Below are 27,920 nucleotides of genomic sequence, written 5' to 3' on the forward strand. Positions count from 1 at the left end.
ATGCTTGTGGATGTCTGATGCTTGTGGATGTCTGATGCTTGTGGATGTCTGATGCTTGTGGATGTCTGATGCTTGTGGATGTCTGATGCTTGTGATGCTTGTGGATGTGTGATGCTTGTGGATGTCTGTTGCTTGTGGATGTCTGTTGCTTGTGGATGTCTGTTGCTTGTGGATGTCTGTTGCTTGTGGGTGTCTGTTGCTTGTGGGTGTCTGTTGCTTGTGGATGTCTGTTGCTTGTGGATGTCTGTTGCTTGTGGATGTCTGATGCTTGTGGATGTCTGATGCTTGTGGATGTCTGATGCTTGTGATGCTTGTGGATGTCTGATGCTTGTGGATGTCTGATGCTTGTGGATGTCTGATGCTTGTGGATGTCTGATGCTTGTGGATGTCTGATGCTAAGCATGTCTGATGCTAAGCATGTCTGATGCTAAGCATGTCTGATGCTTGTGGATGTCTGATGCTTGTGGATGTCTGATGCTTGTGGATGTCTGTTGCTTGTGGATGTCTGATGCTTGTGGATGTCTGATGCTTGTGGATGTCTGCTGCTTGTGGATGTCTGCTGCTTGTGATGCTTGTGGATGTCTGATGCTTGTGGATGTCTGCTGCTTGTGGATGTCTGCTGCTTGTGATGCTTGTGGATGTCTGACGCTTGTGGATGCCTGACGCTTGTGGATGCCTGACGCTTGTGGATGTCTGCTGCTTGTGATGCTTGTGGATGTCTGTTGCTTGTGGATGTTTGATGCATATGGATGCTTGATGCAGATTGCATGTCTGCTGGGGTGACAGCGTCAGTACAAGTCAAGCTCTAAGTTGGTGTGTGCTGGGACGGGCAGTGTCAGAACTGGTTGCCTCGGGGAAAAATACAAGTTCTCCCTGTAAATAAAGAAAGAGGAGGTGAGAAAGGAGGGTCCGGCTTGGAGCTGGGAAAGAGGCTGAAAGGGAGGGGAGAATGCATGGAGCGCATTCCAATGAAGTCTGTTGCGAGGCGTGGGGGGTGGGGGAGGGGAGCAGGCATATGGTGTGTGTGAGCAGCCTTTGATGTGCGAGAGAGTGGCCGTGAAAGAAGTAAACAGCAGGCATGTAATTAGGGGGGAGGAGAAGTCGCGCTGGGGTGAATACCCGAGGCCAAGCTGCCCGCGGGAGGGAGGCTGAGGGAAAATACATGCAAGGCAGGCGGCTGGGGGCATGTGCACGCGCTTTTTCACGGGCACTGCAAGGAATCGCCACGATTCCTTGCAAGTTGGTTAAAGACTGTTTAAGCCCCCATAGTCTCGCAAGCTCGATGCGCATGCGCATCGACAGGCGAGACCTAAAAAAGAGGCTGTACTACAAATTGAGTAGTAACATGCAGAGTGAGTCTTTCTTTCCTCTGAAGAACTACGTAAAAACATTGACATGTTGACACACATCTCTCCTCTTCTGATCACTGTTCATTTAAAAAAAAAAAAAATTCACAAGAACGAAAAAAGTCGGTTCTGATTTTCTTTGCTTATACTTCAAGTGCAGTAATGCTCCGTCGCCTGTCTTTCACCTTAACTGCAGACTCTGGAAGGAGGCATGACTTCACAACTCAACTGTGATGAGTTGTTACATTTGAGCAGCTACATAATTTTCTTATTACAGGTGACCAGGTACGCCCCTGCTGGACTGTAATAAGTGAATTAGAGACCGGTATTTGTACCAGGATTGCAGGATCCCATATCCCATATACCATAAAGCTGTAATTAGCATCACTTGTCTATAGCCCTACCCTCGAGCCACTCCCTCCTTGGAATGTCCATGTAGTAGTTGTCCATTCAGTCAAAGGAGATCCTGTTTGGGATTATAAGGCCACAGTTTTATGAACGTTTAATGTTTCGCAAAACACCATCTGCAGGTGGGATAAGAACATTATTCATGCATGTCCATAAAATCAAAGCAAGCGTATAATATTCATACTTCGTTTCCTCCTCAATTGGGGACGTGGGGGTTTTGTGTGCTTGTGTTGGTTAGCCTTAACTTGTTCTCTAGTCTACTGATCTTCATTCGGCTCTATGTTTGAGCTGCAAGGGCTGTACCCATGATTCTTCCCCCCACACCCCACGCCCCAACCCTCACCTTTCCATTAACTTCCTGGTCAACCCACATTATCTCTGCTGTTTGGCATCCGACGGCCCTCAGAGTGTAGTCTGCGACCACATCCTTTTAACTTGGTCACTATGATTCAGACTGCTATTGTTACTGCTACAACTGCTCGATCACAAATGAGGTGCCTACACCATACCTCCTTAATAGTGTGGGTTTCACTTTTTGTGGTGCAGCAGATGTCTACTATGCATCTTGTAACATGCCCCATATGCTGGTCAAATGTTCTGTGGCGCTCCCATTGGTCCACAGCTTTTGCACCCTCTGCTTCTGGAATTCAGATTCATTGGGCTTTCTGTTTTCTTACTCCCCCCTTTCATAGGAGAAGGGGATGGGCATGCTTTTCTCTGGCCCTCTTTGCCAGCCCAAAATGGTGGGGATGGAGCGAGCTGGATACTTAGCTAAAAACATTTTTTTAATGCTCGTCTCAGATCTTGAAATGCATTTTTATCACCCGAGATCGCTTAACTTCTCACATTACCAGCTGTAGTTGTAACTCATCAAGCAGTGTAGATTGTAGATGTAGGGGGGAGATATTCAGGACATAGCATCAGTTTCATAGTTGGATATCCCTGGAGCATCACCATCTCATTGCGTCCAGCGTGTAACTCCATGCAGGGATGTTGGTGTGGCAGAATACAAGTTAGATGATGCTTATCCCTAGCTTACCTGAACACACCCATGCCTTTTGATAGATTGGTGAGCAGTTTCCTTCTACACACAACTATTGTGTGCATTGGTCTACAAATGGTCAGAGATCACACTAAAACAACAAGCCTTGGCAAAGACAATAGGTCTCGCCGATGCAAGAGATATTGACTTTACCAATATGTTTTAGCAATGTTGTACACCAGAGTGGCTGCTGGCTAAAAGTTAGTGGTGTAAAGGAGAGTGTTGTGGAGCGCCATAAAGTGGGGTGTTGTGGGGGTGTTGTGAAGCAGCGTACAGTGTTATAGGGTCTCGTATTGTGGAAGGGCATAGAGTACACTGCTGTGGAGTGGCATAGAATGTCGTGGAATGGTGTAGAGTAAAGTGGTGCAGAGTAGATAGTCGTGGAGTGGCATAGAGTGGAGTAGTGTCATAGAATTAAGTGGAGTAAAGTGGCATGGAATGGCATAAAGGGAGTTGTGTAGAGTGGAGTAGTACTTTAGCATGGCAGAGTGGAGTAGAGTGCTGTAGAGTGGAGGGGAGTAGAATGTCAGTGGAGCAGAGTTTAATGGAGTAGAATATCATAGAGTGGAGCATCGTGGAGTGGTGCAAAAAACATTGGTGCAGAGAAGATTGGCTTCGAGTGCAGTGGCGTAGAGTGCGATAGTGAAGAGTAAAGTGGTGTAGTGCATTGGTGTGGAGTGCAGTGACAAATAGAGGGTTGCAAAGTAGATTGCAGTGGCTTAGAGAGGAATGGCGCAGAGTGGCGTGACATAGAGTGGAGTGGTGCAGGGTAGGGTGAAGAGTTGTAGAGAAGTGGCATGGAGTGGTGTAGGGTAGACTGCAGTGGTGTGGAGTGCAGTGGTATAGAGGCATAGAGTGCAGTCATGCTGAGTAGAGTGTTAGAGTGCAGGGTCGCGGAGTGGTGCAGGGTCGTAGAGTAAAGTGGTGCAGAATAGAATGGCTTAGAGTACAGTGATGTAGAGTGCAACGGTGTAGATTGACGTAGCTTGCAGTGCTGTAGAGTGCAGTGGCATAGAGTAGAGTGTTGTAGATTATAGCGGCATAAAGTGCAGTGGTGCAAAGTACTTTGCGTAGGGTGCATTGGTTTTAAGTAAAGTGGTGTAGAGTGCATTGGTTTAAAGTACAGTGACATAGTGTGGACTGAAGAGGTGTAGAGTACAGTGGTGTAGAGTAGATTTGAGTGGCGTAGAGTAGATTGTAGTGGGATATCGCAGATTGGTTCATAGTAGAGTGGAGTGGCGCAGGGTAGAGTATAGTGGTGCAGGGCAGGGCACAGTTGCATAGAGTACAGTGGCATGGAGTAGCACAGCATTGATTGCTGTGGTGTAGAGAGGAGTAGAGTAGAGTGGCGTAGAGTAGATTGTTTCAGAGTAGAGTGAAGTAGGGTGGAGTAGTATAGAGTTGTGGCATACAGTGGAGTGGTTTAGAGTAGTGTCCTAGAGTTGAGTGGTGTAGAGTGCAGTGGCAAAGAGTGCAGTGGTACATAGCAGAGTGGAATAGAGTGCACTGTCATAGAGTAGAGTGGTGTCGAGTAGGGAGGCATAGAGTACAGCGTCCGAGTGCAATGGTGCATAGTAGATTAGAGTGCATTGGCAAAGAGTGCATTAGAGTAGTGCAAAGTTGTAGAGTAGCAGAGAGTGCAGTGGTGCAGAGTGCTTGCAGTGGTGTAGAGTATCATAGCATAGAGGGCAGTGGTTCAGAGTAGATTGGCTTATAATGCATTGGTATTGAGTAAAGTGGTTTAGAATGCATTGCTTTAGAGTGCAGTGGCATAGCGTGGTGCAGAGTAGGGTGGAGTGTGTGGGTGCAGCGGTGTAGAGTAGATTAGAGTGGGGTACAGGGGATTGGCATAGAGTGCACTGGTGTACAGTGGAGTGGTGCACAGTAGAGTGTATTAGAGTAGATTGCAGTAGTGCATAGTAGGATAGAGTGGGGTAGAGTAGAGTGGTGTGCAGTGGTGCAGAGAAGTGTGCAGTGTGGAATGGAGTTGCGTAGTGTGGAGTCGGGTAACGTGGAGTATGCATGGCATGGTAGTGCACTGCCATTAGGCAATACATTTTCCATTGAAATGACCATTACATTTGCATTTGCATACAGTTTTACTGATAAACAAACAATGTGTGGAAATGGCATCACCCATTGTATTGATTTGATCGTCAGCAGAGTTCATTTACAGACATTTAAATATTGTTGTGTGCTAGAAAAAATGAACATCTCTACAGCTTTTCTCAAGCAGCCCCACTGAAACCCTCTCACTTTGAAGTCCGAGAAGTCCGAGAAAGAAAAACTCCCTGGAAAACACGACCTACCATTTGACCTCTGTCGTTGAATGAACAGCAAACATGGCAATATAAGAACAAGATTTAAAGGCTTGTCTACTGAATGCAAGTTCATGAAAGAATACAGTAAACAAGGTTTGGGTAACTGGAGGGAAAAAACTCAAGCTGGACAGCCTAGAGCAAATAAGCCAGCAAAAAGAAAGCCAACCCCAAGATGTGTTTAGCAAACCAGACTGCACTTCGACCTAAGAAAGACTTAATTATTGCATCCCCACATAGGACAAGGCTTACAGAAACTAAGGGCGTCATTTAAAAATATGTAGCGAGTGTGCAAGTCCCTGAGTCTGAGTAGTATAAAAAGCGATTCCTGTGTTTATTGGATTTCTTGAATTTGTTGCAGCTGATACTGAGCTCCTTTTAAATAATTGTTTTTCTTAATGCTGTTGTCTGTTCCATATGACTTAGCTCACTGACACACTCTTGATCCTCTGATGGATCTTGTATTGTGCCACTCAGGCGTTGGATATAGGAGATCTACCATCCGAATATCCACAGAGGGTCAGGAATTGGATAACTGATTCTCAAATTAGTAATTAGATTCATGCATATGACTCAACAGCAGACTATTTAAATAAAGAATTATTACTTCTAGTCTGAACCTTCTGAAAAAAGGTAGCCAGACTAAAATTATGCAAACCAATAATTTTGTTAAGGCAATACAAAACCATAACATTAGTACCTGATGATCGGAAATTTCCTTTCACTGATCTCGCCCACTGATTAATAAATCAATTGGAATTCACAATCAACTTAAGAAGATCTGTTATGATAAAACAGAGTCCATGGTTTAGTTCAAGGTAAATTTATCAAAGATCTCCAAAAACGGCAATACATCATTAATGAGGATCAAAAGAGTGCAGGACAGCCATAAAGTGGAAAAGGTGCTTTGGAATGTTCAGCAAGGACATGCTTCACAACAGCTCATGGGTAGTGTCCCATTGACAAAGTGTCCAAAATGTGTGTACAGCTTATGCATCTGCCGGGAAAAGGGCAAGTAGAGCCTGCAAGGTTCCCAACGGGAAGATGCAGGAATCAAAGAGCAGTCTCTGGGGTCTGTCAGAGAGTAGGCCACCATCCATCCATCAAACCAAGATATAATATAATCCTCCAGTTCCGGGGTGACACCTCCTCGGTCATCTCGTTGTGTCAGACCGCTCAGTCCATTGGTCAATTCGTATAAGATGATTGTCATACGGCATAAAGGAAGACATATTATATTATAGAAAAATATGGTACTGATCATGTAAGTTGTCAGATCATCCGGTATACGTAAACTTCCAGATAATGATCGTCTAGCAGCAGGCACATAAGTGAGTTCAAGAGGACAGTTTCCCATAGCACATGTTCCAAAAATATCAACTTTTGTTGCTATAGTCCTTGTAAGCGAGTGAGAACTCTTCTAGTAAGGCACAGTTTCGCTTCACATTGTTAGTTTGCGGAACTTTCTCGTGAGTGTAAGACGAAGCAAAGTAAGAAAAAATGCAGGCCTATAATAAAGCATATTTAAAGTATGCAAAATATAAAGTAATAGAAACATACATTTCATGGGGGAAATCCATATTCAGAAAATCCTTTCAAGTTATAAACACTCAGAATGTTATTTTTTTAATTGTAAAGATCACATGTAACTATGACACATTACTGCATTTTCAAGATACTTGCGTATAAAATTATTTCAAATCATAAAATACTAATATTGTTGTCAAATGTTTTACATTAGTACATGTATGAAGATTATTGTCTGACTGTTTCAGGACGTTTGTACTTAATATGGCTATGCTGCATCAGGTTTCTTTTCTCATTCGGTGCACAATTTCACATACAAATGATAAAATTCAGAATGAAACCCTTCAATATTACACGTAAAATTGTGTAGATTACGTTAGATTTCATTAAGTCTTCACACATATTATTTCAGTAATGAGGATTAGGAATTTCATAACCTGTGAGTACATCACTTTAACTTTTTAATTCACATTGAAATAACATGCTAAAGCCTGGTTAATAAAATATGAGTCTATATTCTTCAAATGAATAGGATTTAATTTATTCTACAATTATCTTCATGTTTTGTTTATGATGGCGGGTGGATATCGGTCTGCCCGCCATCATAACGGTGATGGGATCGCCCGCCAGACGTGCGGTGGTCCCACTAGTGCAATTAGGATGCGCCCGCTGGCCTTTTACCATTGCGGGTGGTGCTGCTGGTTGCAGCACCGTCCACAATGGTAAAAGAGCATGCACAGCATTTCCCTGCACACCGTGGCAGGCACCACGGGGTGCCTGCCACTTGCTGCATGGAACTGCAGGGGGGTATCATGGGTACCCCCCCAGTGCAGCCCCCCGGCCCTCACAGAGGTGGCACGCAACGGGCCCCCAAAGCAAATCCCCTCCAGCCTTCGGAAAGGCGTTTCTATTCCCACATCCTAATATAGCGGACGGTGTCTGCTAGGGACCACCACCATAATAGTGGCCCTGCTCTGCCCGGCAGGCAATCGTAATGATTTCCACCAGCAGAAAAGCGGCGAACGGACTTTGCGTCTGCCGCGATGCCCACTGCCATCCTCATATGGTGGTGGGTAAATCTCATTACGATGGCGGAGCGGTCGCCGGCCCGGCTGTGGCGATCGTACCCCCATCGTAATGAGCTCCTAACTTCTCTTACATTTATTTCTCATGTTTCTTTAACGTGTGGTTAGTGCACGTTTATTCATAGGTTACTCAAAAGTCTCATAATCGGGTTATGTGTTAAGTAAGGGTTCTGACAGTTTTTCAGCGGAATCAAAGTGAAAGTGGTCTTGTTTTAACAGTAGCTGACCTGACCGCCTTTGCCTCTGAGCGAGTCACTGGACAAAGCCATCCTGTAGATCGCCGCCTTAGGGCAGAGGCACTTGTGTCTGCTCAGCAGGAAGTATTTTGTAAACCGCGTAGAACTGCTGGACATATGATTTTGACATGAATAGACCTTGCTTGTAGTAAAGTGCACAATTTCCATGTTGACTTCCTCTATACGTCGTAGCCTTTCAAGATGAAAGCAGTGCATGCAGTGTACGCTGACTTGGAATGTGGCTATTGTTCTTAGCAGCTGGAGCTGTGATCCGAGTTGGGCCATTGTTGTAACCCGGGTGTCCTTGGCAGCTTGTTCGAGACTATTGCAGGGAGGGGACCTCGGAGATTAAACACTTCCTCGCTTTATGGAAACTACCGTTACCCCACCCACACGTTATGAAATAGACGTGTCCTTGTTTCTATTGGTGTGCATGAAAGCAGGATGTGGAAAGTCAACTTCCCTACATGCTTTGAATGAAACTACACATAGTTCCGCACTGAGGCAGTGCTAAATCTGTTTACATATAACAGCGACTCTTGAAATTAACTCACGCCAGGGACTGCCACACGCCTTTACTTGGCGTTTGAACTCGATACACCAGAGTCCTGTGTACATATTTGTCAGCTATAGCGTGTTGTTCACTGGTTGCAATGCATGCCAGTGTATTCCAGCTCATGGAGTAGATTTGCAGTTGTGTGTATGTATGCATTTCAGCTGCCCCGGTGGCCAATGGTTGAACGCAAAGACCCGACATGACTGCTTCTCTGCGTAATTCTCTGTAATTAAATGTTAAATTAGTAGCTTTTTAACAGTTTTTATGTTTGGTTTGACAGCACAGCTGTCTGTTTATCACTAGTTACCAATTTGTATGTCTCAGCTACCAGACAGGGCAAGCTTTCTGGTTGCAAAAGACCTATTGTGGGCCTACCAAGATCGTACAGGGGCTTACAGACCGCCCATTACATACCATGGGTTGACTTGATCACTCTCACCTGCCTTCTTGGAGAGGTGTGGTGCAGCGGCCAGGGCAGCTGAGTTCGGAGCGCAGGATTCAGGGTTTGATCCCCGGCTCTGGCGGCAGCTCAGCTCAGCACCATGTGACTCTGGGCAATAGCTTCCTTAATTTCCACGACGGCCCCCAGCGCCTTGAGACCCGTAAGGGTGAGTAGTTCGTGCTTTACAAATACGGATTTACATTAATATTTACATTTTACTTCTTATTCAATGGCTTTTCTTATCCCAGCTTGTCCTTCCTATGAAGCATAGCCTTTTTACAATTGCTTTGATTGGCTGCCTTCTATCCTCCTTCTGCCTTTTGTAGGGACTTTTTTTTCTTTTTGGTTAAGCATTCCGTAATATTGCGTATTTTTTCCAGTATTCTCTCTTGTCCCGTGTTCTTCCCCACTTCCCCATGCTCCTTGTTGCACTCTGTCTTGCGTTCTTCTTCCCTCATTGTCCATGTTGCTCTCTTTTTCGTGTGCTGTTTTTCCTCTCCACCCACCTTTATATTTACTTTAATCCATCCATTCCACCCCTCCATTACTCCATTGCCTCATCCCACGCACGAGGTTTTATTTATATTTTTTATATAATTTGGCTGCCAGCCTCTCCATTAAACCAGATAAAGTACTTTTGTACTACTTTGTTTACATTTTTTTTAATTATGTATTTACTGATCCATCTTGGAAAAGAAAAAAAAAATGGCACGCTCATAATTTCATAGGCTTGCTCATGAGTAGTGATGCATACTGCGCTTCCATGATGCATTTTTTCTTTTTTTCCTTTTGGCCATGATGCACAACATTTGCAAGAAATGCTTTTTTCTGATGCTCAACAGCATTGCCAAAAGGCATTGGCAAACTCCTAAAGGTTAGACCTGTTAGATTTGCCAGTGCTTGTTGTACATGTACACAGTGTGGGCTTTGGCTCCACCCTAGGAGTTTTTCCCCTCTCACTACCTACTTTTGGCTATTTTGTCTTAAATTCTGCCTCATGAAGTGGTTGCATTGCAATACATTAGTGACTATTTTATACCCTAAAATACTCTTTATTTTTTGTAAGTGTATTAGCATGTTCAATACAAACACATGATTAAACAAGACAGTGTTGGTTGCAGCACATGGGTATTATCGCTGCAGTGGCTAACCAGTAACAAAACCTCTTATCTAACCTATATTTCTTTAATGTGACCTATTAGGTTCAAAATAGCCAAATACCCATCATAACTGTAGGCGACATAATTATTTTGCTAAAAAGTTTTTTTTCATTTCTCTGTGTTGTAATCACTCTAGTTTCTTTTTGTCATAATTTTCTTTATTTTTACTATATATACAAAATCATTTCATAAGTTTTTTTTAATTGAAATTATTTTTCTTTTCTTTTTTATAAAAACACCAGTTTTACAAATTCGTACATTGGTACATGTAATATTATATATTCATTTTGCAAATCTTAAAACAAAGCAAAAAGGAAATTCATTACAATGCAAAAGTAGAAGTATCACCCCACACACAAACTCACACTTATCAGTCACACTGTTTTCATACACTCTCATTCATAATAAAAGGATGATGAGATTCCACCGTAGATCGTGTGCGGTTTTAATATCAAGATGCGGTTTTAATATCAAGATGCGCATCTAGACTTTATACGCCTAGCTGTTGGCACTTGAGTCTTTTCCCTCCTTTTGGTTGATCGTTACAGTTCAATCCATTTGGCTTGGTTGAGATTCTCCTTTTTTGGAAAATATATTGGTCCTGAAGAAGGTGGCTTTGGCCACCGAAACGCCCGTAGACCAACACAGTAGTCTTTGGAGCTGCCCTTGAAAGGTAATAACATCATATACAATTGATGTCTACGATCTTCCAGTTGTCAAAGCAACTCCTTTCTCCCACATCTGTGGGATCCCTCACAGGGTGGAATCTCATCTTCCTTTTATTATGAATGAGTGTATGAAAGCAAGTGTGACTGATGTGTGAGTTTGTGTGTGGCATGATACTTATACTTTTGCATTGTAATGAATTTCCTTTTTGTTTTGTTTTGAGATTTGCATAATGTATATATCATATTACATGTACCAAAGTACAAATTTGTAAAACTGGTGTTTATATAAAAAAAGAAAAGAAAAATAATTTCTCTTAAAAAAACTTATGAAGTGATATTGTATATATAGTAAAAATAATTTTTTTTTGACATAAAGAAACTAGAGTGATTAAGACCGAGAAATAAATGAATGAATAAAAATGTCTTAGCAATATCATTATGTTGTGTATAGTTATGATGGGTAATTGGCTATTTTGAACCTAATAGGTCACATTAAAGAAATATAGGTCAAATAGGAGGTTTTGTTACTTTTTAGCCTTTGTTCTTCCCCCCTCCTCTTGGACCTAGAAGTAATTTAGGGGGGCCTTTCTGTCTCTTCAGTATTACCGCTGCAATTTCATCGTGGCCCATCGCTTCCGCATCCCTCTCACCTTTTATTAGGTCGAGCCTAGACGGCGCTTGCGCTCTCTGGAAGATCTTTTGTATGTACTTTGTGGGATCTGGAGATCATACCCAGGACTTGTCTGCTTCCGCCTTTGCTTAGGGACTTTTTTTTCTGTTCAACTGCCTCTGTTTAACTGTCTTGATAGAAAACGACCAGTAGAGGTCAGTAAAATACCAGAATTGCTTTCTACTTAGGAACTTTCTGTTTTTTATTTTTCTGACAACTGCCTTTATTTAACTATCTTGATAGAAAAAGACCAGCAGAGGTCAGTAAAATACCAGAATCACTTTAGCATTCCCCAGGTTCCAGGCAATAGCAACTTTTCTTTCACGAGCTCCCGTAGGCATAATATTTTTTTCAAATCTTGTATTTTCTGTGAAATGACCACCAAAGGGACTGATTTTATATTAAAAACAGAGCTTTGGACAATATAATTTCCCGCTGATAGGCAGTATTTCTCTCATGTGTTCCCATACCGGGCGTGTTCCACAGTTTGGTGCTTACTTTACCTCCATGTTAAAGAATAGTAGATGTTTCAGCACCCAGGCTAATGTACGTGCTGCATATCTAAATACATATAAGGTCCTAAAGGCGAGACCGATTGCATTGCAAATGCTTGTTCGCTACAATACTCTGACTCCTCACACTTTGAATTCTTTATTTCATAGATACATTATGTGCAGAAAGCAATGCAGTTGTATTGTTTTAACACTGCAGCAGGCTTCTTTATTGTTTTCCTCTGTCCTCGAAATACAAGGTAAATCTGAACGCTGTGCTACTGCTTTTTATTTATGTAGCTTGTAACGTGCACTCTGTGAACAAAACCGCATCTAGATGCGGGTCATACATTGATAACACACGATACACGTGACCTAACCGGAGGCTCAGGAAATGTAGTCAGTGATTCCAAATTTACATATGCCCTCGACATTACACAGTGGAGTTAGGGCCATGTCATTTGTCTACCTGGTGTATTTCAAGACTTTTTTGATTTTGTGCAGTGTGTAATCTTAACCAGAGCACAAGCGATCAAATCCGTGAGCCTCGTGAGTGTGGCCGAGTTGTGTTTTATAACTTGATTCTTGAACGGAATATGTCGGGCATTAAGCAGTATTTTTTAAACTGCCACGTGACTTTGACCTTCACACTGATGTTATTGTATTTTGAACGGACGTTAAATAGGGCCATAATAAACCACAAGGCTCCAGTGATTTGTAAATGAAGTCCTAGATCTAGTTATTTTATTTTATCACAGGTAATTTGTTTTATAACGTTCAGTTTGATTCAGATAGTATGATAAAGATGCAAAGTTTTCAAACAGTAAATTCTTTTTTGAAAACCGCAAATTAGAAACCATGCTCTTGACCAAAACCTAGGGTTTTAGAGAAAACATTGTGTGCCGTCTAAAAGTCTGCTTTAACATGTAGAATTGGGGGTTTGTTACAGACCTCTGCGGTGTTTGCACGATAGAAGACCCCGATTGCAATGATATGTTCAGGTTTTGTTTACGTTTCGTGGAGAGAAAGCCGATCTTTGTTAGGTTTAAATACCACTATCTGGTGAGAAGTAAATCAGATGAACTATTGTTCTAGAACTCTCATTGGATGAAGGCCATCATTTAGTGAAGTGGCGGCATCTGATAAAATGTGGAAAATTATTTGCGCATCATCTAAATAACTTTAGTTTTAAAAGCACTGCGTGTGCATTTTTTCAATAAAGTACTGAAAAATTATGCTTTTTACTCCAAGATAAATGAGACCTTGGTTGAATTGGAAATTATTTTAATAAAGAAAATAAGTTACATTTGGGAACTGTATAGCAAAATAATATGGAGGATAATCTGTTCATAAATCATGTATAGAATATTTATTAATGGAAAAAATGAAACCACAACTGTATTAAGGCTCTCAATTTAACAAAGAATATCCAGGGGTGGGAAACTCACCAGTCTCTTGTCAGTTCAGATTTTTTTTTTTTCTCACTGCGAGGAATCATTCTAGTGACAGGCCGGAAGCAGTACTGGGGTACAGTTCATCATTTGCTCTCACCACCAGAGAAGTGGGTGTACGAGAACATTGTTTTAGATTTCTCTTCTCATTCTGCAACGAATATGGAAAAATCCCGAAATATTAGCATGTGAAAATAAGCCAGTAAGCACATTTGAGAAAACATTTGACATTTTTAATATTTGCTTGCATGATTTACAAATACACTGTAACAACTGTTTGAATTTATTTATTGACTGACAATTAATTAAAATCATTAAAGAAAAAACAGTTGAGAAATGGAAAAATAGACAGACTATAAATAGTAGAGCTTCAGATGAAGTTTGGTGGATGTCCAAATCCTTCCCCCTTGACACCCCCGCACCCCCCCCCCCCCCTCCGGTGCCCGCTCGATCAGCTGGCACCTGTAATCATTGTCATGTGACCTTGTGCAGTTTTCTAGAGTCCCCAATAATCCATAAAAATTGTCTACTTTAAAAGTCTGTAAGCTGTTCACCTTGGCACTTCAGTTAAAATCCCTAAAATAGCAGAAAAAACCTCAGTATTTGTTGGGGGCCAGGCTGCTTTCTTCCCCTGGATTTGCCGTGCTCTTCACCATAGTTTGATTGTGTTCATTGGCAGCCTTTAGGGCGATCCTGTTCTGATGCGTAAATTTCCCCAGTCTTGCTAGGGTCGTCTTCATTGTTGTGGAAAAGCACAAGGCTGACGCGTCACTACACGACTTTGTGCCGTTGGTTATACACTGTAACAACAATACATGTACATTTTGAAACTGTAATTGTGTAGAACGTATATCAGTAAAGTCCTATTGTACGAAGTTAGAAAAATGCATTGATATAACTCTTCTAAACAGCTTATAATTTCTCAGTACGTCGGCTGTCCACTAGTAAAGGAATTTAAATAAGATGAACAATTAATATCTTGTTAATCTTAAAATAGGGTCAGCATATTGCATACATTTTGGGTCGTGAAATGATTGCTGTTCATTCAGAGGTTGTGTTTATTGTAATAAAGTTGCCTTCTATTCATTTGGTGTTTAATGCAGCCCTGCCTGCCTATAATGTCAAAATGTGTTTTAGTGTTTGAGTTAACAAACAAACTGATAGCCTTCTTCCAAAACTGGATGCAGGTCAGTATGGTGACCTTTTGATCTGCTACTGAAAAAGGAAACTGGTGATAGTAGTGTTTTGATTGTGGTGATTTTTACCTGATTAATATGCTAGCAAATCCTGTGTCTGAGTTCAGATTGGAATGGGTGGTGATGCTGAGCGGCACTGCTTCAGAGGGCGTGTGCTGGTCGTGCCGGCCAATACCAAAGAGCCGACACATGAACTCTGCTATTTCAACATGTGGCCCATGGGGAACACTCTCTGAGAGAGAGAGAGAGAGAGAGATGATTGTCCTCTGTGGTGGCTGGCCTGGTGTGGTAGCGAAGTGAGCCGGGGGGAGGGGGGTGGGGGGGGGGAGAGTGTTGGTGTAGGGCGGTGTAATTGTCTATAACCACTATTGGCAGCACATTGCTCAATGATTACAGCACACTGTAGGATACTTTCTCTCTTCCGAAGGGTCCTTTCCTCCTTTCGAGGCAAACCACGGTTTCAGTGAATTGGACAGTAGGCCTGACCGGTGCTTGGAGGTAACTCTCTGTGTAAATTGCTGACTAAAAAGGTTAAGTAGAAGGAGGGGCTAGAGAGAAAAAAAGACTTTGCAGCCAGAAGGCCTTTTTCCCGTAAAAGATTTGGGAAAGTGAGTGATGCTGGGATCCCTGTACTGCCAACATGACCCAGGGGGATCGCTGTTCCAGGATCTACATACTGAGGTCCAAGCCTCTACCAAAAGCATTAAACACAGTATGCCTTCCATTTAGGAGGGCCCAGAAGAGGTAAAAAGGAAGGTGTCACAGGTGGAGATGAAAGTGTGATATCTTGTTTAATGGACTCAAAGGTGGAGTCCTTGGTGGAGATTCAAGGAGTGACCCTGATAAGGTACTGCACATTTAGAAACTGAGGTTTCTTGGGCCTTGCTGCTGCAGTTCATGCAGCGGGGGGAAGGGGCCCAGGATTGCTGGTAGCATTAGCAATCCATATGACACACTGCTTACCAACTAGAGAAGCCGGGGGAATACACCTGAATCCAGAATTGTGCTAGTGGAATTAGGCTCCTCTTCACAATGTAAGGCTCCAGCGTCCAATAAGACAGTTGAATTTCAGAAGTAGTGAGGTCTACATGCTCCAAGATCTTAGGGCAATAACACAGAGTATGAGACACTCCATATCATTAAGAAGGACTGGTTTGTTGTGGGACATGAGTTGGTATATTGCTTTACTCCATACTCGGAATGAAGGGAATTAGTGTATCGACCACCTCACAAAGGCTTGGGAACGAAGGACACAAAACATCAAATAGCAATATAAATTCCCGCATAGCCTGTATAATTCTTACAGGAACGTAATCCTCCATAAACACTGACCCGCCAATATCTTCACTAAAATGTATTTAATCTTCATTAAAAAATCATCTTTTTTATGGTTGACAGTATACCAAACATCATTATCAAATATCTTTACATCACAACATTTCCTATTATTTAATAATTTTTATACAGACATATTGTTCTATCATTACAAACCCCACTCCTTTCTCACATTCATGCCATGCACACAAGATCACACAGACTCAGAACTAACATCCTTCCTCCCCCAGAAATTCTCTTACCCAACATCGAGACCACTATTTTTAGTCTTCCATTGTTGTGTCTAAGCCAGGGGACTTGATAACAAACAGTATGCACATGTTTCGGTGGAGAAAACAACTGGCGACTTTCATCTTCAGGACCTACATCCAAATGTCCTTTAACTTTTCAACATATAAATGGAGTTTGTTATTCTTATCTCGGTCTATCACATGCACCTTCAGCTTGTTTGTATCGTCAAGTTCATTTAAAAATGTATGTTCCCTTGCATTCCACTGGGAAGATGCTGGAAAATATAAATACATTGCCGTCTCTTACAGCCCTTAAAGACCCCACATTCAGCTAGTAAATAGTATGAGATGTGCGTGATCTTATGTGCTTGGTATGAATGTTAGAAGGCAGTGGGGTTTGTTAGGATTGAATAATGTGTATTTTAGAGAAATTATGAAATCTTAAGAAGCTAGACTTTTCTCCATAGAAAAGAGTCCCACACTGAAAAGTCTTCCTTTTTCAGTTGCTCCCGGTAAAGCGGGGAAGTCTGTGGGTTAACCACTGATGAACATAAATGCGTGGAAGGGCAGTAAGCACAGGCAATTTCTTTGAAGGATGGACTGTTTCCATACAAGACCTTGAGTGCAAAGGGGTTTAAATACCACCTGCTACTGGACCGACAGCCAGGCTAGGGCATAGTTGTGATGAGACACATCTTCCACCCACCCATAATGAAGACTGGGAATGTGCCTCCGGAGAGATCAATACTATAATGTTTATATTCTCCGCTTCGGCATATCAGTGAAAGTAATCCTGTGCCCTGGTACTCTCCCATTTACAATCAATGTGTGGTGGGAATGGAAACTGCCTGTATGGTTATCCAGTGCTGCTCTAAACACCCAATGCAGTGTATGTGGGCTTGCAGCATGCACATTCATGCCCTCCTGGCACTGCCCACTTCCACAAGTTCCCTTTTATCTACTCATCTGAACCTGCTTCTCTCCTGCTTATAGCGTTACTCCATGAGGACCCATTCTTACTTTATCTGGCAGACGTTTACTGTTTCTCCCTCGTTATTCCGCTTTTCCTTCAGCACGGGTAACTCATACGGCAAAACTCCTGTTTTAGGCAGTTTTGAACCTTATTGCATATGCATTTTAGTTCTCATCCCAGCAGGCATGTGTGCTCGGCGTGTTGCCTTTGGTACCAGTTTACTCTTGAATCGCCCGGTGTGCATGTAGAGTAACTGCGTGTGCATGTAGAGTAACAGCTCCCCTCTGCAGCAGGAAATGTTGGATTTCATCTTCATGAAGCAGCATCAGAAATTGAGAGTGAGGTTATGATGCTGTGCCAATAACATTTAATATGGCTGATGCAGTGAGGGTGGCTGATCCAGGATGCCTCTCTGTCCCGTGGGGAGGTGTCCAACCTTCCTGAATTCGTGGTATTGAGATCAGCTTACTCACCTTTGCTACCCTGAAAAGTCAAATGCTCAGAAGGACTAACTTGGTTATCCAAATAGAGTACATTATACTCTATTTAAGGGCCGTCAGGAACCATTAGCAAACAACATTCTACACACAGGTATTGCGCATTAACCACTGACACAGAACACTTAGAATAGGATGTAGAGACCGCTTGATGGAAAAAGTGCCATGTCATCTAGGAGGTTCTAGAGGCATTTTGGACAATAGACGCACGTGCCTGCGGAGCACTACTTAGCAGAGCACTGGAGAGTCAGCCTGAACATGTTCCTGTTCACCCATCTCTAGTGACAGCTTACTTCCTCTCAACCTTCCCGTATGATGTCATTTCTGCCTAAAGCAGCCTTGTATTATGAAGCTGACTGATTCTTCAGAGTACAGACTTTGGGGTAGGATGAGTGAAGGGAAAGTTCATCACAGTGTGTGCCCTCTTGATTAGTTACTTTTGGAGCTGATCAAAATTGATCATTCACATAAAAATACAACAGCTTAAACTGGTCTTATGTTCATAAAAATGTTTCTTCTGATGCTCTGCCACAGAGTGGTAACCATCAACACAGACTAAACTACAGTCCTCTTCTGAGCAAGGGTTCAAAAAGGTGCTAACTCCCCACAACTCTTCCAACTGACAGTAAAAACAGTAAAAATGTGGGAATAGACCTCTACCCCTGGCAGGTTCCTGCTGTCACCCTGCAGGAATCTTCACTTATCCCATGAGAGAGACCTCACATGGTTGTAACCTGGAGGTACTGGACCATTGGCTCTTTGGCGACCCACCAAAATTCCAGGTGTTAGCATTGGGCTATAAGCCTTAATGGTTGCAGAGGCTCGGTGGTCATTTGCAGATAATAGTTTGAGTCATCATTATTATGTTTGTGCTGTTCATCCAGTGCTTTTCTATAGTCAAGATGCAGGTTGTTGAGGTGATGTGTTCCTTATGTGATTTGTGGCCTCAGTCTACTTCTGAAAAAAACAACAAAAAAACTAATTGAAACAACTAAGTTAAATAAACTAAGCAAACCTACTGTTGGCATACAACGTGTTTACAAATCAGTTGTGAATGGTCTGTTGCCTGAAGTTACAGCCAGTGCCTATTTTATAAATAATTGCCAAGGCTCAGGATATTTCTCCGGAGGCTACCTTAGCTTGCATTTCCGATGGTACCTGCCAGTGCTGTCAAATACTAGTACCAACAGCACTAGCTTACGATTACAGTCCTGCAAATGTGAAATTCTGATGGATACATCTGCCTGTGGATTCCTCACATTTTGAATTACCCCTTGTGCAGCATTCCACGTAAACTTTTCTCCATAGCTCTCCCACGTCAACAAGGACGTCACAATGGCACGGCTCCGTTCACGACCCTGCGCAATGTCATCGGAGCCATATGAAGACCTCGTCAGCATACTGACGTCGGTTCCACCCATTTTTTCCATGCCTTCGAGGCGAAAGAGTGAATTGACAACATTTCCACAAGTCTACACAGTATACATTTTAAATAAAGAAACTGGAAATTCTAAAATATAGACATTTCCTGGTGACTAGCATCCTATTATTTCAAATAACAATAAAATACATGGATTTCATGACAATACGTTTTTTGGTATAAACAGGCAGGCAACGGGGAGGCGGGTGGGTCAGTGAGGAATCCACATGCAGATACGGTATCCACAAGAAAAAGCATTACCGAAGTAACTTGTTCATTTGAAGTATTCTGGGTGACCCTAAGCTAACAATAGCCTGAGAAGCTTTGAGGTGTTGTTAGTTTTTTCATAGACTTGACAGCGCCTCCATGTAGTGAACTTTAATAAATATGTTCCAGTGTTAAATAAGTGCCGGTGCCGAGTACCGGAAAGCACCAGCATCAATTAACCCCCTATTATAGCACTGAACACTAGAACGTAGTCTCACGAAGGACACACAGCACCACATAATCCCAAATGTAAAGGGCTGCGATTCCCCTCTCGCCCCTAAATTATCATCATGCCTACCATAATGTGTTCTTTTGTATCGTAATCATTACTGACTGATTCTTTGTCAGAATAAGTATTTAGGAGCTCTTTGAGCCCACTGTGACCCAGCAGTGCCTGGATCAGTGAACAGCGAGTTCACAAACTGGCGCATGCTGTGCTCAGCCTTATTTCACAGACGACTTCACAGACTGTTGCATGCTGTGCTTAGCCTTATTTCACTGACTAGCACACACACTGGTGCATACTGTGCTTGGCCTTTTTTCACAGACAAGCTCACACAATGGTGCATACTGTGCTGAGCCTTATTTCACAGACAAGCTCACACACTGGTGCATGCTGTGTTCAGCCTTATTTCACAGACGAATTCCCACGCTGGTTCATGCTGCGCTCAGCCTCATTCCACAGATGCGCTCACACGCTGGTTTCTTTCTGTGCTTAGCCTTATTTCACAGACTAGCTCACACATACCTGGTGCATGCTGTGCTGATAAGAACACAAGGGAACCGCATTACGATTCCCATCAAGCTGCACAACCATTAATTCGGAACGAATCCAATGAATTAAATCCATAAGACGCTTTCTCCACAATTTTATCCTTTTATGTTTTTCCTTTGTACTCCTTAGTTTCCTTCAATTCATTTTACTCATTTCTGTTGTATTTCATCATTCTTCAAAAAAATCACAAGAACGTAGTATGCTTCCACATGTCACGCTTTATTTTAAAAACACCCAATGCATTTCGGGTATGAAACCCTTCTTCGGGGGTATCGTGACACATGTTCCTTTCTCTTTAAAATAAACATTTTCCGAGATTTCATGCTTCTTAAGTCACTAAGCTCCCTTCTATCTCGCGGCAAAAACTCCGAACTACTTCCTCCGGTATCAAGCTGTTTGATACCGGAGGAAGTAGTTCGGAGTTTTTGCCGCGAGATAGAAGGGAGCTTAGTGACTTAAGAAGCATGAAATCTCGGAAAATGTTTATTTTAAAGAGAAAGGAACATGTGTCACGATACCCCCGAAGAAGGGTTTCATACCCGAAATGCATTGGGTGTTTTTAAAATAAAGCGTGACATGTGGAAGCATACTACGTTCTTGTGATTTTTTTGAAGAATGATGAAATACAACAGAAATTAGTAAAATGAATTGAAGGAAACTAAGGAGTACAAAGGAAAAACATAAAAGGATAAAATTGTGGAGAAAGCGTCTTATGGATTTAATTCATTGGATTCGTTCCGAATTAATGGTTGTGCAGCTTGATGGGAATCGTAATGCGGTTCCCTTGTGTTCTTATCATGTTTGCAGCGCAAGTGGACAGAGCGCAGAGGAAGCTAGCACACCGAGCAGGTTTAATTGAGAGAGTACATGACATTTGGTTTACTTGGAGAAAAGCGATTACATAGGTGTGCAACTCACCACTTTGTATCCATATTTGAATGAGCATGCTGTGCTGAGCCTTATTTCACAGACGAGCTCACACACTGGTGCATTCTGTCCTTAGCCTTATATCACAGACGAGCTCACACACTGGTGCATTCTGTCCTTAGTCTTATATGACAGACGAGCTCACACTAGTGCATGCTGTGCTGAGCCTTATTTCACAGACGAGCTCACACACTGGTGCATTCTGTCCTTAGCCTTATTCCACAGACGAGCTCACACACTGGTGCATTCTGTCCATAGCCTTATTTCACAGACAAGCTCACACTAGTGCATACTGTGCTTGGCCTTATTTCACAGACGAGCTCACACACTGGTGCATTCTGTCCTTAGTCTTATTTCACAGACAAGCTCACACGAGTGCATGCTGTGCTGAGCCTTATTTCACAGACGAGCTCACACACTGGTGCATTCTGTCCATAGCCTTATTTCACAGACAAGCTCACACTAGCGCATACTGTGCTTGGCCTTATTTCACAGACTAGCTCACACACTGGTGCATTCTGTCCTTAGCCTTATTTCACAGACGAGCTCACACTAGTGCATACTGTGCTTGGCCTTATTTCACAGACGAGCTCACACACTGGTGCATTCTGTCCTTAGCCTTATTTCACAGACGAGCTCACACTAGTGCATACTGTGCTTGGCCTTATTTCACAGACCAGCTCACACTCTGGTGCATACTGTACTTGACCTTATTTCACAGACCAGCTCAGACACTGGTGCATTCTGTCCTTAGCCTTATTTCACAGACAAGCTCACACTAGTGCATACTGTGCTTGGCCTTATTTCACAGACGAGCTCACACACTGGTGCATTCTGTCCTTAGCCTTATTTCACAGACAAGCTCACACTAGTGCATACTGTGCTTGGCCTTATTTCACAGACCAGCTCACACTCTGGTGCATACTGTACTTGGCCTTATTTCACAGACCAGCTCACACACTGGTGCACTCTGTCCTTAGCCTTATTTCACAGATGAGCTCACACTAGTGCATACTGTGCTTGGCCTTATTTCACAGACCAGCTCACACTCTGGTGCATACTGTACTTGGCCTTATTTCACAGGCAAAGTGATACAAAAGGGGGATGATGGACGGAGCGTTTGAGCAAATCAAACACTCACCCCCAGTCAACTGATCTGGGTTTAATCCATCACCATTCTTTAGCCCACTCAGCCACCCCATTTCAGACATGGCTATATGCAAATCAGTCTGACCCTGTGCCTCATGGGAACAGTCCAGCCCGAACTGCCAAGCCATGTCTTCCATGGACCGGAAACAAGCATCTTGGGACCGGTTTCGGATTCATAATCCTCATCAGCCAGGCTATCTTGAATCCAGTGGCCAAGTGAGCAAGGGACTCACGTCTGAGCATACCCTGCCACACTTAGGGCGAACAAAGCGATACAAAAGGGGATGATGGACGGAGCGTTTGAGCAAATCAAACACTCACCCCCAGTCAACTGATCTGGGTTTAATCCATCACCATTCTTTGACGTGGCTTGGCAGTTCGGGCTGGACTGTTCCCATGAGGCACAGGGTCAGACTGATTTGCATATAGCCATGTCTGAACTGGGGTGGCGGAGTGGGCTAAAGAACGGTGATGGATTAAACCCTGATCTTTTGACTGGGTGTGAGTGTTTGATTCAGATGCTCCGTCCATCACCACCCCCTTTTGTACTTATTTCACAGACGAGCTCACACACTGGTGCTTGCTGTGCTCATCCTTATTTCACAGACGAGCTCACACACTGGTGCATGCTGTGCTCATCCTGATTTCACAGACGAGCTCACACACTGGTGCATGCTGTGCTCATCCTCATTTCACAGACGAGCTCACACACTGGTGCATGCTGTGCTCATCCTGATTTCACAGACGAGCTCACACACTGGTGCTTGCTGTGCTCATCCTTATTTCACAGACGAGCTCACACACTGGTGCATGCTGTGCTCATCCTGATTTCACAGACGAGCTCACACACTGGTGCATGCTGTTCTCATCCTGATTTCACAGACGAGCTCACACACTGGTGCATGCTATGCTCATCCTGATTTCACAGACGAGCTCACACACTGGTGCATGCTGTGCTCATCCTGATTTCACAGACGAGCTCACACTGGTGCTTGCTGTGCTCATCCTTATTTCACAGACGAGCTCACACACTGGTGCTCGCTGTGCTCATCCTTATTTCACAGACGAGCTCACACACTGGTGCATGCTGTGCTCATCCTGATTTCACAGACGAGCTCACACACTGGTGCATGCTGTGCTCAGCCTTATTTCATAGACGAGCTCACACACTGGTGCATGCTGTGCTCATCCTGATTTCACAGACGAGCTCACACACTGGTGAATGCTGTGCTCATCCTGATTTCACAGACGAGCTCACACACTGGTGCATGTTGTGCTCATCCTTATTTCACAGACGAGCTCACACACTGGTGCTTGCTGTGCTCATCCTTATTTCACAGACGAGCTCACACACTGGTGCATGCTATGCTCATCCTGATTTCACAGACTAGCTCACACACTGGTGCATGCTGTGCTCATCCTGATTTCACAGACGAGCTCACACACTGGTGCATGCTGTGCTCATCCTGATTTCACAGACGAGCTCACACACTGGTGCATGCTGTGCTCATCCTGATTTCACAGACGAGCTCACACACTGGTGCATGCTGTGCTCATCCTGATTTCACAGACGAGCTCACACACTGGTGCATGCTATGCTCATCCTGATTTCACAGACGAGCTCACACACTGGTGCATGCTGTGCTCATCCTGATTTCACAGACGAGCTCACACTGGTGCTTGCTGTGCTCATCCTTATTTCACAGACGAGCTCACACACTGGTGCTTGCTGTGCTCATCCTTATTTCACAGATGAGCTCACACACTGGTGCATGCTGTGCTCATCCTGATTTCACAGACGAGCTCACACACTGGTGCATGCTGTGCTCAGCCTTATTTCATAGACGAGCTCACACACTGGTGCATGCTGTGCTCATCCTGATTTCACAGACGAGCTCACACACTGGTGCATGCTGTGCTCATCCTGATTTCACAGACGAGCTCACACACTGGTGCATGCTGTGCTCATCCTGATTTCACAGACGAGCTCACACACTGGTGCATGCTGTGCTCATCCTGATTTCACAGACTAGCTCACACACTGGTGCATGCTGTGCTCATCCTCATTTCACAGACGAGCTCACACACTGGTGCATGCTGTGCTCATCCTGATTTCACAGACGAGCTCACACACTGGTGCTTGCTGTGCTCATCCTTATTTCACAGACGAGCTCACACACTGGTGCTTGCTGTGCTCATCCTTATTTCACAGACGAGCTCACACACTGGTGCATGCTGTGCTCATCCTGATTTCACAGACGAGCTCACACACTGGTGCATGCTGTGCTCATCCTGATTTCACAGACGAGCTCACACACTGGTGCATGCTGTGCTCAGCCTTATTTCATAGACGAGCTCACACACTGGTGCATGCTGTGCTCATCCTGATTTCACAGACGAGCTCACACACTGGTGCATGCTGTGCTCATCCTTATTTCACAGACGAGCTCACACACTGGTGCTTGCTATGCTCATCCTGATTTCACAGACGAGCTCACACACTGGTGCATGCTGTGCTCATCCTGATTTCACAGACGAGCTCACACACTGGTGCATGCTGTGCTCATCCTGATTTCATAGACGAGCTCACACACTGGTACATTCAGTCCTTGGACTTATTTCACCGACCGTCGAGGAGATAGACGACTTGTGCGAATTGTGATGCTGCGTTAGGTAGAAAGCACTTGGACTGTAGTCTAACTTCACAGATCGCCACATGTAGCCTCAATTCACTGCTGTTGAAGTAGAACCGGTGAAGCAAAAGGGAAGCCTGTGGCTCTGATCAAGGCCGACCCCTGAACTTATGTTTTCGTACCTTACTTGATAGCTTTTTGCATTTAAAAATCTACAAAATCATTTGTAATGTATAACTGAATGTAGTCGCGTTTTAGACAATCTTCCTTTCTGAAATTGTGTTTTTCTCTCGCAGATTTTAAACATCCACATTTGACGACTGACTGCACACGAGGATGTCGGGCTCCTACGAGGACTCGGTTGGGATAGAAGTGTCGAGTGACAGCTTCTGGGAAGTAAGTACGGTTTATACTAATTTTAGCGCCGTCGCAGGTTCCCCTCGGTGTTCCGTTTCTGCAGATTTCCTTGTGATAAACCTTTGCCTTGATCTCGATACTTTAAATTCACAGACACTTACTGGAACTGGAGAGGAATGCTTTTTATTTGACAGGACTTCTAGCCAACTACACTTGATTGAGTAAGTGTCATGTACCTTCCACACTTACACTCCACCTCCATTTCACTTTAAGAGGTGCCTTGACCCAGGAAGTAGGGTCCTTTTAGTGCTTGTGCTCTTTGTTCTTTTTTCCCACCACACACACCTGACCACTCAAGTGACTCCAGGTTAATCTTACTGCTCTGACGTACTTTTGCACAGTATCTTCCCCACTGGCTTGTGAGAAGTCTGTCAGCTTACATACCTATATTATGTGTTTTGGAAGATAAGGTCTTTTAATTTTCGTCCGCTTTCGGTTGATGCTGGCTTTGGTATGCTCACCATGATGGGCCGATGACCAGTTTTCTGGACATTGAGCAGCTTGATTTTATTGTGTTAGAATATTGTTCTCTCGTTTTGCTGGTGCCTGCTTGAGAAGTTTCAATTTCTTGGGCTGACGGGCCGTTCAGGTATTTGGCCTGCTCTTTTGGGTCATCAAATAGTTGGGAGCGTCCTCTGTCCCAGATGGGTCGCTTTCTTATCGTGCGGAGTTCGCAGTTTGCCAAAAAATGGTGATTGAATTCAATTGGCAATTGATATCCTGCTGAAAACTACAGAAGGAGCGAATAAGCGATAGCTTCAGGTCAAACCAGCAGTTTTCTTACAAAACCAGTATGTTTTTAGAGCTTTGAGGAACAGAATTAGATGTCGAATGCATCTAAATCCTTCACATAGAGAATCCCACAAAGAGCTTGCCACGGCAGGAAAGAGACTGCCCACCTGCCTTTTGCTACTAATAAGCATGTTCCAGTAAATCATAATATCCTACTAGGACGATGCAAAGTGATCAGCTAATGGTTATTAACCATGTGTTAGGGGGTGCGGTTTTTGGCTGGAGATTCGCAATGTTCAAAATTGGCGATTTAGTATGTACAGCAAAGAGATTGTGATCAACTAATGATCGCAAGCAGTGCACTTTGGGAGTAATAAGGATGTGTAGTGTAGTTTGTTTTGGTGTTTACTCTGAGATTTTTGCTAATTGTAGTTTAAAAGTTGTATATTTGGTGCTTTTTGGATTTTGTGGCTTATATGCCACGAGACTTCAAGGATTTGAGAAAAAGTTGCAGTAGTCATCTACAGCACATTCAGGCTCACTGCTGATGCAAAGGGGGTCATTCTTATGAAATTGTAGGCCTTTCTGCATAAGCGGACCCTCTCCTAATTGGCAGATTCTGAGTATTACTGAAATGATGAGCCCCACATTCTTTTTGCAGATTGTTGGCATGTCTGGCATGACGGCCGACCTAAGGTGCAAAGGTGGCAATTTTTGCAGAATCAAGAATACAAAAAAGTGATGGATGAAATGCTTGACTTAATCTCAGCCACAGTCAGTCATTTTTGCTCTTTGTCACTCACATTTGACACAGCTACATGTAAATACGCCTTGGTTCTTGCTCCACTGCGAATGATCCAGCCTGAGCTACCAAGCCAGGTCCTGTCTGAACTGATACATCTTGAGACCGATTATGGCCTATTTGAGCTTCAGCCGGGTGCAGCTTTGTTTGAGTAGCACAGTGAACACTGGATCCACGTCTTAGCATAGAAAGTCAAAATGTATTCCTTAGTGCAGGGAGAACATGATGAAAGCAGATGATGAGCATCCAAACATGCATTTAATAAAAAAAAAAAAAGCATGGTCAAAAGCAATAGGTCTCTCCTTTGGAACTTTGGGCCTTTTGGTGATGCTTTACAGCTTCATCACGTTGCTGTGTAGCATGGCAAAAACAAAAAAAGTCCGATGTGGCCACTACAGGCATGTTGACATGAGCACAGGCGTGTTGACGTGCGCAAAGGCGTGTTGACCGGCTAATGCCATTAGGACAGGCTAATGCCATTATGTATGCAAATCTACTGAATGGTGAAGGCATTTTTTTTCTTGCTTTCCCTTCCAAGATGGATTGGTAAATTAAAAAATAAAAAATGTAAAAAGCAAAAGTGCTTTCTAATTATTTTTTTTAAAGGCTGGGGGACTGGCAGCAATTGGCTGCCCCGTACCTCCTCTTCGCCCCCCCCCCCCCCCCCCAATAAATGAAAAATTAACTATTTTTTAAAAAGCTGGCATTTATCTCTGCCTGGAAGATGTGTGATATGGCCCAATTTTTTCAAAATAGTTTGTCAGTGTTGGTAGGTGATACTTCCCCCAACCCCACTTGAGGTAATTGGGCTTGCTTCGCTTGCTCACTTAGTGCAGGTTAGAGTAACTATTTATGACCACCACTTTGAACAGGTCAGTGTAAACCATTAGTTTTACATTTTAAATAATGTATTAAATATATGTAATGTAGGTCAACAGGTTTATGCTAAGTAATTCGCAGACTGACATCCTTGCTTAGATGTGCCTATAAGGAGTAGATATTTTGACTAAGGGGAGCGCTGGTGTTCAAAACAGTTAAGCTGTGGACCTGAAAATATGGGTTAAACTAGCAATAAGTGTCCTAAGTCATCGATGAATTGCTGTTTGGAGAGGAGGATCTTCGGGTATTTTCTGAACTGCAGGAGTGATGATGCAAGCCTACCATGTA

General features: G+C 43.4%; 1 protein-coding gene across 4 annotated transcripts in view; it reads left to right on the forward strand.

Annotated features, from left to right (window-relative positions):
- PACSIN2 (protein kinase C and casein kinase substrate in neurons 2) overlaps nucleotides 1-27,920 on the forward strand; it is a 581,107-nt gene that overhangs the window by 185,208 nt on the left and 367,979 nt on the right. For all 4 annotated transcript variants that reach the window (XM_078673888.1, XM_078673891.1, XM_078673889.1 and 1 more), the window contains exon 2: nucleotides 25,099-25,198. In XM_078673888.1, the coding sequence (XP_078530014.1) occupies nucleotides 25,139-25,198 (60 nt within the window). In that variant the 5' untranslated portion in view covers nucleotides 25,099-25,138. The remainder of the gene's footprint in view (nucleotides 1-25,098; nucleotides 25,199-27,920) is intronic.

This window comes from Lissotriton helveticus, chromosome 1_1 (assembly GCF_964261635.1).
Source record: "Lissotriton helveticus chromosome 1_1, aLisHel1.1, whole genome shotgun sequence".
Lineage (NCBI taxonomy): Eukaryota > Metazoa > Chordata > Amphibia > Caudata > Salamandridae > Lissotriton > Lissotriton helveticus.